Source organism: Meriones unguiculatus, chromosome 17 (assembly GCF_030254825.1).
Source record: "Meriones unguiculatus strain TT.TT164.6M chromosome 17, Bangor_MerUng_6.1, whole genome shotgun sequence".
NCBI classification, from domain to species: Eukaryota; Metazoa; Chordata; class Mammalia; order Rodentia; family Muridae; genus Meriones; species Meriones unguiculatus.
The window spans coordinates 80809177-80821339 of NC_083364.1; the positions used below are offsets into that span (position 1 = coordinate 80809177).

A 12163-nucleotide genomic window follows, 5' to 3' on the forward strand; every position below is an offset into this window, starting at 1 on the left:
ACCTAAAACCATAGCACAGATGTAGCCTGCAGACTGTCTTCAAGTGGGTAGCCTAGTAAGGGGAGCAGGAGCTGTCTCTGGCATGAACTCAGTGGCTGGTTTTCTGATCACCTCCCCCTGAGGGGGTAGCAGCCCTACCAGGCCACAGCAGAAGAGAATGAATGCAGTCCTGTTGAGACCTGATAGGATAGGGTCAGATGGAAGGGGAGGAAGACCTCCCCTATCAGCGGACTAGGGGAGAGACATCGGGGGAGAAGATAGAGGGCTATGGGATTGGGAGGAGATGAGGGAGGGAGCCACAGCCTGGATAGAAAGTGAATACATTCTCATAAATAATAAATAAAAAAAATAATAAAATATTCACCATTGCCACCCTAGAAGCCTCACAGTTATTTTTAATGTGATAAGCAGCTGTATATTTAACTTACCTCTTAAAATTTTGCCAGGTCCTACACCTTCATAAATATCTAACACATCTGTATAATGTGAAATAAAAGATCCAAAGCTGATTCTAATGGAAAGTCCTTGGTTTACACTAAATTAAAAGCAAAAAGAAAGAGATAAAAGTTTTTAAGTTGTGATAAGTCTCAACAGATTCTACAATTTGTATTTCCTGTTCTAGTGATACAAAACATGTAGAGTAAGCCATCCTGCAAATTTAACCTATCAACTACTATCAGAACACAAACATGTATGACTCTTTCATCTAGCAAAATTGAAACTGCATTCATTAAACAAAATCTTCCCAATACTCTGTTCCCTGGACTAAGTCACATTATTCTACTTCATTTCATGAATTTAGGAATTTTAAGTACGTCACTTTGTTGAAATTATGAAGATTTCTTCTGCATGGTTAGCTTATTTCTAGCTTATCTCATTTTGGAGCCTCAGTCATAAAGTACGGATAGGAAACCTTTTCTGGGCTGAATAACAATGTTCTGCAATATGTACACCCCGTTTTCACTCCATCTCTTCTTCTAATAATGGAAAATCAGTCTCTAGCACCAACAGATCCCTGTGAATATTGCCGACATGGTCAAGAAATCACAATATATTTTTATATTCTGATTCTACTCCCTTTATATAACCAGGGCTGACTCACAAATTGAAAAAAAAAAAAAGTCTATATAGAATTTTTATAAAAGAAGCACCATTCACTGTACTTCTACTCTTAAAGAACAAAAGTTTACAATTTCCCCCTTTTGCCAGCACTTATTTTGTTATTTTATATAGTGACCATACCACCTGCTTTTAGTAAATGCTCTTAGTGGTGCTGATTTCATCTCTTTTACTATTGGGTAGATTAACACTCTTTTTGTGTAATTGTCCATTTCTGGGTATGGGTTGATGTTTAAAAAAGCCTTTTATCCATTTTTATTATACACATGCCATGAAGAGACACATTTATTAAATTAAAACCATTTATGTGTATGGATGTTTTACCTGTATGTGCGTCTGCGCATCACCTGTGTGCCTTCTGCAGGTGGAGGGCAAAAGTTTATCATATGCTCTGGAACTGGAGTTACAGATGGTTGTGAGATGCCATGCAAGTGCTGGGAATCTAACCCAGGTGTTTCCCAAAGGAACAGAAAACTCTCTTAACTTCTGAGCCTCCATCCTGTTAATTTTTAATCAAGTTGTTATTATCTTCTAAGGCATTACAGGATTTTTTTTATGGTTTTAGATGTTTAGTCACTAGAACTGTAGATGATTATGAAATAATTTCATGCATTTGAACCTGTGTTCCTTCCATTTTAATATGTCCTTTGCTTTATGGAAGCTGTTGATTTGGGGGTAATTTTATTAACATGCTTGCTTGCAGTGCTTTTGTTATTTCACATCTATGAAATGATTGTCAAGACCAGTGACAATATTTTTTATTGTATTTTCTTCTGTTTTTTTTTTTTATTGTGGCTTTGCATTTTCTGTGTATATCTTTCTTTTTGTGTAAAAGTATCATCAATATTTTGTTAGGGATCGTATAGGATCTGGAAACCATGAACATTTAAAAAAAATACTGTCTTCTAATTTACATGGAATAGGTTACCTGTAACTTTATTATATTAGTGAAAATATTATCCACATACTTGTTATCTTGTTGACCGTAATTTATACACACTATTATATGATCCTGGATTAGACACTATTGGTGTAACTTCTAGAAATAGTCTATATCAAGAAACAAGATGTGCTCATTGCAAAGTTTCAGTTTGATGAAGGTATTATGCTGCAGTAATAAATTCATAAGGCTACAGAAGCAAGAAGGTATGTCAGAAGATGTATGCTCAGAGTTGCTTGGTGTCCACAGGAATATTATACAGGCAAATAGATTAAGTTGGAGTGCAGGAGCCCCAGCCCATACTGAGAGGAGGAACACCAGCTGAAGGTGTTGGCTTCTTATTTAATTTTGGTTCTCCTAGGGCAGTTCAGAGAAACTTTGAATTAACCTGCCAGTAAGATCACTGGGGGAAAAAAATCACTGGGAAAGCTAGTATCAATCCTGAAGAAGACAGAAAATGCAAAAAGACAGTTTTAATCTTTTAATTGATAGGTGTCAAGCATGTTTAGCTTATTATATGATATAATTGATCCCATAGTTATAGATTCTGAAACATGTGGATCTGAAAATTTGGGGTCAAAGAAATTTATTAATGTTTACGAGCGCACACATCTTGAATCCATTCTGAAGAGGCTAGATGTGGAAACACGTTTCTGAACAATGGCAAGGTGCTAAATGCACTTATCATTTTCAAGGTGGACAAACAGTGTTCCAAATATTTTACTGGTGCATTAAACATTTTCTCTTTACTTAATCAGTCCTCTAAGCTTGTATAAAATTCATTGTATTTTTCCCATATTTTGATCCTTGATGTTGTGTATGGGGTCACTATGCAATGTGGTAATTACATCTCTCACAGAGTAACTAGTTTTAAAAAGAGAAAAGTTAAATTATTTATTTGACTAATTAAGTCTGATCATGTCTAAAATTTGTTTTGAGGTAACATTTTATTTTTTTTTCATTTTCTTTTTTTTGTTTTTTTGTTTTTTTTGTTTTTTTTTATTTTATTATTATTTTTTTTATCAGTTACTTTTTATTAACTGCGCATCCCAGCCGTGTCCCGATCCCTCATTCCCTCCCAGTCCCTCCCTCCCTCCCTCATCTCCACCCTGCCCCTTTCCAAGTCCACTGATAGGGGGGACCTCCTCCCCATTCATCTGATCCTGTTTTATCAGGTATCTTCAGGACTGGCTGCAAAGCCCTCCTCTGTGGCCTAACAGGACTGCTCCACCCTTCGGGGGTGGGGAGACCAAAGAGCCAGTCATTGAGTTCCTGTTAGAAATAGTTCTTGTTCCCCTCACTTTGGGAAACCAATTGGTTACTGAGCTACCACAGGCTACATCTGAGTGGAGGTTCTAGGTTATATCCATACATGGTCCTTGGTTGAATGTCAGTCTCAGAAAAGACCCTGTGCCCAGATATATTTGGTCCTTGTGGAGCTCCTATCCTTTCCCCATCAGACTAACTCCCCTTCTTTCTTATGATTCCCTGTACTCTGCCAAAGGTTTGGTCATGAGTCTTTGCTTTGAAAACACTGCTAGTTAGAGTCTTTCAGATGCGCTCAGTAGACTCCTGTCATACGTTCAATGCACATCCCATCTGTCTTTCTAAACGAGGATTGATCATCTTACCCCATGTCCACTCTATTGATTATCTTTTTTAGGTGTATAGATTTCATTATGTTTATCATGTCTTATAGGTCTATATAAGTGAGTATATACCGTGTTTGTCTTTCTCCTTCTGGGATATTTCACTCAGAATGATCTTTTCTACATCCCACCATTTGCCTGCAAATTTCATGATTTCCTCCTTTTTGATTGCTGAGTAGTATTCCATTGTGTAGAAATACCACAATTTCTGTACCCATTCCTCCGTTGATGGACATCTGGGTTGTTTCCAGGTTCTGGCTATTACAAATAGAGCTGCTATAAACATGGTTGAGCAAGTATCCCTTTTGTGTACTTGAACAAACTTTGGGTATATACCTAGCAGTGGTATAGCTGGGTCTTGAGGAAGCACTATTCCTATTTGTCTTAGAAAGCGCCAGATAGTTTTCCAGAGTGGTTGTACCAGTTTACATTCCCACCAGCAGTGGAGGAGGGTTCCCCTTTCTCCACAATTGAGGTAACATTTTAGACCCCAGTATACCACTGCTTTTTTGTTAGAAACAAAGCTTTTCTTGACCCAGAGTATTTTTTCAAGTTAAGATTAAAAGAGGAATTTTGAATTGGTCTATCAGATGGTAGTTAATAAAACTTTATTTATTTTAAACATCATAGAGAGGGAAAATATTATGTCAGAAGATTTTCAGAGTCAAGAGCAGAACATAAGCAGAAGTTTCTTACCGGATGATCCAACGGCAAACAACACCTGATTTGTCTGGCTTTGGATAACGATCAGCTTGGAAAGACCCAGAATCTCCAGTCAACAGAAATCGTCCATCACAAGCCGTGGCTGCATGAATAGGTAATGTCAGCTTTAAGCAATCTTGGAATTGTAGGGATTAATTAATTCACCCAAGGTCTCTTGGTTCATAAACAATATTCACAGGAGGTCTTCTTTCTCTATAGGCCTCTTGTTCTTAAACACTAATACAGGCCATGTCAGTAGTAGCATTAAAACAGGAAGGGGGTAAAATTAAAAAAAAAAAAAAAGAGGAGAAAACAGAGCACATTAAATGCTTGTAATAAGTATTTACTATGCTGAGGGAATGTAGATATTCTTCTGATTTATTCCTGACATATTTGTAGAGAAAGGAAATCGACAGCGTCATGTTGTATGAGTGATAATTTTTCAAAGAGCTGAGCGTATTCTGTGTTTTTATACCCTGTTGCTTCCCCTTCATGAACAAATAGCTTTTCTGGTCGTCCTGAAATGCCTCGCGATAATGTGGAGCCGTATTGAGTTGCATAAGCAGCTCTTCTTTGACTAAATTGTGTTTGTTTCCACATGTCTCCTTGCCTGTGAACAGTTTATGAAAGAGCCAAGTAAGAGAGGATGACAGACAGGAAACTGACACTTCCGATGCCTAGGCAAGTGTCTGTGACTGATGTAAGAGGACCGTTACTGTCTTAAGTGTAGGGTTTGGTAACATGGTATCTAGCCTGTTCTAAAGAACATGAGCATTTATTGTTTGTCTACTTTATATGAATCTTCATGTTTTTATCGTCATTAAATAATCTTAGTCTGATGTAAATAGACATTGCTAGTTCCTGAATATAAATAGAATTATGGAATATTCCTGAAATCATTTAAAATTACAACATTATTAAACTGTTTACAATAACGATGGTCAGGGTGTCAAAAAAATCATGTCAGAAAATGGAGGACTGGGTAGAGAGCACTATGTTTTCTTTACACGGTGTGTACAAAGAAGGCAACTTTACAGTTGTCAGTGAAGCAAGACAGGTTCTCAGGATTAAAAAAGAATTAAAAATATATCTCAACTATGAAGAAGAAGAATGTTTAGAATTTTGATTCTGTGAACTTCTAAGCGTCTCCTAGAAGAGCACTAGAGTAAATGCTGAGTGGGAAACAAATCAATCTGCAAAGGGCAGGAGTCATCCTGCTAGCCTGTATTCACAGTGGTTCTGATGGCATGAGCTTGGGGCAGACCACGAGCTCCCTCTGCTGGATCAGAATCTACGGATCCGGATCCTGTCTTTCTTAGGTCAGGAAATAGGAATTAAACGTGGTCTATGGAGAGACACTAAAGAATACTGTGTGCACTCATTTGAGCATGCAAGTTACGAGAACACTTGCCAACTTTGAAACAGCACCGCACCTTGGCCTAAGAACTGTGAGTCAGCATCATTTCTCTACATAGGTCGGCTAAAATGTAAAATTTCTTGCTGATGCAATTCTAATCAGAAGAGAAACACAATTTAAAGAAATCTTATTTTAGCTATCGTCAGCTATAAGTTGTACAAACCTAAATAACCAAAGACTAAATACAGAAACTCAGTACGGAAGCAATCATTAATATGACTCTAGTAATAACACAAACTAGAATCAGAGCTCACAGCTGGGGTAAGATCAATAAATAAGCGAGAGATCAAAGGTCAACGTCTAACAGAGAAAATTCTTAAACTAGCTTATGAGTTTTTCTCTGAGTATGGATTGATGCAGAGGGGATTTGAGGCGGTGCCTGTTGATAAGCATTGGAGTTGGTGCTGAAGGGATGTCTGGGGCTCAGGGCCTCACTCCTATCACTAATTAAAATGAATAAGACAACCTGTGCCCTGAAACACTTGCTACCTGAAGATAGTTGATTTGATTTATTTTTCTGCTATCTTGTTTTAAAAATGATTTGAAGCTATCTTTCAGAAATAAAAGCAATGCTAGCTTTCTAATACAATATAAAAGAATGGAGATAATAAACACACAAAACTTGAGTCCCTTGAAAGGTTGATGATGTTAAGGTTTAGTAAATATAAAGCCACTCTAATACTGAATAAAAAAGAATCAAGCACGTTGTCATGTGTTTAAAGCAAAGGTAGACATTTAATTTACATACTGAGCCTCATCTTGTAACTTGGGAAAATAATTTATTACGTTAAAACTTATTTGAGGACAATTTATCATGCTTATAGTATTAGTCTTATGATTACTTTTTGATATAAATGGTTATCAACTTATTTTGAAAAATGATTAACTCAATGAGGTTAGGACCAAATAAACTTAACTGATTTGCCTAATGTTGTTATATAACTTTCTACTTTTTAAAGTTGTTGATCATTGCTACACAGATCTAAAACTATAATGTCTAACTTTCACATGGATTATTGTTTTGAAACAGAAGTCAGCATCATCAGTTTTTCTTCTTGATGGCATGCTTTGATTATATTCTATTGGAAAGGGTTTGAAAAATGCCCCCGCAAACCCCACTATATTAACATTACCATCCTTCTCTTTCAGTAACATAGTTATATAAAAAGACTTAAAAATATTCCATAAGCATGCACATTTTTCCACTACATGACAACTGTATTTCAAAGTTCAACTTTGTGAATTTGAAATTATCCAAGAACATTTGAATTGGGATTACTCAATAGAAAAAAACTTACGTTTAGGTGGTTTTTTGAGTTGTTGCTGGGAAACAGACATAGGGTCTGTCTTATGAAGCATGGACCTAGTAGATAGGTAAGTTCTCTAACCTAGCTCTTTGTTCAAATCTTCAGCTTTAACTAGTGTAAACGAATATGAGAACACAGTAGTAACAACCAAGGAAATTGCAGACCTAAAACACTCCAAGAGCTAACAGTGTCCACCATCAACCTTAAAAGGTCATAGAGTTTGCCAGTAGTACACAGATGGACTGCAACCTCAGCACTCAGGAGCCTTTGGCAGGAGCATCATAATAGTGAACTCGAGGTCAGACCCTCTCTCAAAATGGAAGAAATAAGGAAAAAGGAAAAAGGTAGATTCTGGATCACTCCTAAAACAGACTTACCTCAGACTTCTCATTAAGTTTTCAAAAATGAATTATAGGTTAAGCTTAAGTTAATGGTAGTTTTTATTGCTTCCAATCTGAATTTACACTTACAGGATGTTAGGTGGCATACAAAAATAACGCTATTTGATCTGATTATTTTTTTTCTGGAAAGCTTTTTAAAATGAAACCAAAGCGGGAGGAAATATAAATCAAAGAGATTCCATTTAGATTATCTAGATGAACGTTTGGTGTTGTGTATGTGCTAGTTGTGCTTACTAATAGTGCAATTAAAATAAGAACAACCAGAACAAATAACAGAACATAAGTTGTTGTTTTTTTTTTTCCAGAACACTAAGGTGTTACTTGTGACTGTTTGTAATTCTTATAGAACTGTAAGAGGCAAAGAAAAGAAATGAGGAACAGTGATAATGCTCACTGATTTGATGCCCTGAAGTAAGGGTAAAGGGAATGATATACCACTGTGGTGAAAAATCCTGAAATAGAATTATAGTAATACTTTTTTTTCCTAAAATCAGGGTAGCTTAAGGCAAAGGTGAGATGAAAAACAGTGACATTCCCTCCCTACCTAAAGGATGTGTGACTGGTCTGTTCTCAGCATTCTTTACAGTGTTCGCAAATGGATTATCAAATTAAGTTTAAAAATAGCATAATTTTTAGATTTGATATTTAGTTATGCATATGGTTATTGTAATCAGTCAGTTTTCTCTATTTTCAGATATTTGTGTGTGCATAACTGTGTGCATGCATGTGTGTACATATAAATGTGTATGTGTGTGCATGGATGTATTTCGTGTGTGTGTGTGTGTGTGTGTGTGTGTGTGTGTGGTCATGGTGGAAAAAGGATGAAGAAGAGTGAAAGCAGGTGGGTGATCTTACCACATAGTCCAGTGTCTTCATCTGAACCATCCGGACAGTTTGCTTCTCCATCACAGAACAAATCAGTTGCTACACAGTTCCAAGTATTAGCACAGGGCCGTGAACCCGGCTGGCACTCTATTGGGATATTGCCTTAAAAAGCAGATTCAAAGTGTAAGCTTTTGAACAGTAAATTTCTGATTGGTTGGTTATAAACAATGGCTGAATATTTCTTGTGTGTTTTTCATCACTCTTGCTTCATAATAGATTGATGAAAAGAAATAAGAAATATTTATTTTGTTTAATGAATCAATCATTCCTAAAATTCAAAGCATTCTGAATGCTACAAAAATAAATATTTTTCACTGATGTTAAATGTGAATGTTGACACCGTTGTTTTCAATTTTCTAAATGTGTGGTTTAATCACTTAGTCCTTATGGTTATTTGAATGAGAATAATCCTCATAAGTTCATGTATTTGAATACGTGATCTTCAGTACTAGGCAAGGATTAGGAAGTGTGACCTCATTAGAGAGGATGCGTCACATGGGACCAATTTTGACATTTCACAAGCCACTCCCATTTAGCACTCTCTGCCTCTCTCTGCGTTCCATACTTGTAAATCAGGATATGAACTCTTATATCCTGCTTGCCTGGTTGCTGCTACTGTCCCCACCACTGATGAACAGGAACTCTAGTTCTCTGACACAGTAAATCCCACCGAAGGCTTTTGTTTATGAGCTGCCTTGGTCGTGTTGTCAGATCACAGCAATAGGAAAGGACCCAAGTCCCTACTTTCATAATTCAAAAAAGGCTGAATTATATGGAACAATATACTGGGAAGTTTATTATAACATCTAAAAGAAGATTCAGTCATTTTTAGTTATGAACACAATGAGTTTTATAAAATTTATACATTCTGCAGAAAAAAAAAAAAAAGGATCAAAGAAAGCCAGTTTGGAATAAGACAAAAAATGTTTACTTGCAAGCACACTATGTAATGAAAGTGGGGAAACACTTTGACTATTTCTGCTTCATAATTCTTTGCTTCTTGTCCAGCCAGTTTTAGGGATCCTATACAAACACACCCCTCCGGAGTGCTAGACCATACTCTGTCTGCCCCAGAGCTTCCACTCTGTAGCTCTCAATTTGTTCATCCTTCAGCTGCCTTGCTTCCATGGATACGGCATAGGAATATGCCAAGACACACATAACTCTAGAAATTTACTTTGAAATTTTAAGTGTGATCCTCAGAATAAGACATATTCTTACATGCCTATATGATAATAGGTATTTTGTTTTCAGAACAGTATAGAAATTTGAATATTTTTGTTTGTGATTAGAGTATCAATGATTCTTTAGGGGTTTTTGAAACATTTAACTTCCTAACATTTGTTTTGCTATTGTTCCTAACTTTTAAAAATGTTTTTACTTTTTATTTGTGCTTTGAAAATACCATGTATGTATATAATATATTTTGATCATTTGTACCCCTAATTCCCCTCTGGCTTGTCCCTGAATCCCCCAACATATCTTCTTCCCAACTCCATATTTTTTTCTCTTCCACTAGTGAGTTCTGTTAGTGCTGATAGTATGTGCAGAGAGTAGCCAAATCCACTGGCATTCTTACCATGAAAGAAAACACTGTACTGCCATCTGCTGGAGCATAAAACTATAAAAAAAATGAATTCTGCAATTTCTTATGCTCTGTAGAATCAATAGGAAAAATCAAATATTTGTATCAATGTATACACCAAGCTAAATCTTGCTTGAGGACATTTATAGATAGGGTTGGTGACTATGCACACAACTAAATTAGACTTTTAAAAAACAGTTCTGATTAAAACGAAAATAAACCATTGGGAAACTAATGAAAAAGTTAAAGTAAAAATTAACATAAAGATCAGAGCTATTTTCAAATGATGGAATTCTCTTATGTAATAAAATTAAAATAGAAATATATTTATTAAATCTAAATGCACATTATACCTAAAATATAATATCTATTTATCAAGCAAGTCATTTCATTGCTGTGTCCCAACTCACAATGACATAATATTTGATAGTATGTCATAAACACTTGGGTAAATAAGCAGGTGAAAAAAGTATTTACTTCCACCTCTAGATTATTTTACCAGAGGCCCATAAGCTTCTATGTACTCAGTGCTTGGAAGACTACATTTGGGACCACAGTTAGGAAGAGAAGTAACTTTTGGCGATCCTGATGCTGGCTGTGGATCTTTGCTTCATGAATCTCTATGTGTATCTCTGTTATCTGTTGACACTCGAAAGCCTCTATCACAGGAGGTGTGCTCAGAACCCTTTGGTTTCTGTGTTGAGTGGTTCTGTCAGCTTTCCTCAGTCTGGAGTCATTTGAAAGAATAATGTCCTCAGAATACTGGTCTATGAACAAGCCTGTGGTACATTCTATTAATTAGTGATTGTTGTTGAGAAGGCCCAGCCCATTGTGGGTGGTTCAATGCCTGGGTAGGTGGTATATAAGACATCAGAATGAGAAGCTCTTGGGCATTAAGCCAGCAAGCAGCACTTCTCCATGGCTTCTGTATCAGTTTCTGCTTCCCACCTCCTGCTCTGTTGGGAGCTGACTTCAGTGATAAGTGTCTGTGATAGACTATGATGTGGAACTGTAAGCTGAAATGCACCATTTTCTTTCCCAAGTTGCTTTAGGTAGTGCTGCTTTATCATACCAATAGGAATTCCTACTGAGGCAATTCCTTTAGTGACCATTAATTCATGTTTTTATGGCTACTTATACCATGGAATTCTACAGGGTGGAGACAAAAGGTGAAAGTAGAAAAAAAATGTGGCACACCACAGCCTCTGTTCTCACAGATCCTGATGTAAGGAAATAGTTCACTAATCATTTTCATATTTTTTTTAGACAGGGTCTCTGGATAAGGCTGTTCTCAAACCCTCTATGTAGCTAAATGTGACCTTGACATTTTGATTATATTGCTTCCATTTCCAGAATGTCGAGGTTGTAGGTGTATACCACCACACCCAGGGTATGAAGCTGTGAAAGTTAACGACACAGGGCTGAGAAGGAGGTAACAGCTCTACCAGCTGAGCTGCCTGCTAATTATTTTTCATGAGTTGTTGAGAGTTCAGTGAATGTACTGGGGATTAAGCAGACATTAAAACCATCTTCGTAAGATAATTCATATTTCTATTGGATTCTGAAGAATTCTAGAAGTAATTGAAATACACAAGTGTGGTATATACACGATGGCATGACAGGATGACACTATAAGACACACAGACATGTCTAATTTATCTAGAAGTGATGATTCCAGGACCATGCCATGGAAGAATGAAGAAGACTTAGAAGTATGAAAATAGCCTTTTCTCAAATGAAGACCACAATATTCTTATTAATGGAAAAAATCCCTGGCTTGAGAAATTCAGCCAAGGGCAAAATTCTCCCTAGATTCTCTTGGCCCACCAACATGTCCTTTATAAAAAAAAAAAAAAAAAGAAAGAAAGAAAAAGAAAAGGAAAAACAGCTCATTATTTTCCCTCTTCAATCCCCAAATTCTACCACATAGTAGAATAGGGGCAAGATATTGCATTCTGTGTGAAACAGAAAAAGCCCTTAGTATTGAAACTTGTGTGTTTCTGAAATCATTGCCTGCACAGTCAGCAACAAAGAACTAGAACAGTGTAGGAAGCCTGCAAGCATATGAGCAGTGCCCCGAAGAACCCCTCTAGGCACACTGCAACAGCCAAGAAATCAATGAGTGTAAAGCTACTGTAGCTCCTGTCGCTCTCCTCTA

General features: G+C 36.6%; 1 protein-coding gene across 5 annotated transcripts in view; it reads right to left on the reverse strand.

The window, feature by feature from the left end:
- The window catches only part of Tmprss15 (transmembrane serine protease 15), a 130808-nt gene that overhangs the window by 88081 nt on the left and 30564 nt on the right, over window positions 1-12163 (reverse strand). For all 5 annotated transcript variants that reach the window (XM_060370672.1, XM_060370671.1, XM_060370670.1 and 2 more), the window contains 3 exons: window positions 8391-8522; window positions 4405-4513; window positions 429-535 (listed from right to left, as the gene is read on the reverse strand). In XM_060370672.1, the coding sequence (XP_060226655.1) occupies window positions 429-535; window positions 4405-4513; window positions 8391-8522 (348 nt within the window). The remainder of the gene's footprint in view (window positions 1-428; window positions 536-4404; window positions 4514-8390; window positions 8523-12163) is intronic.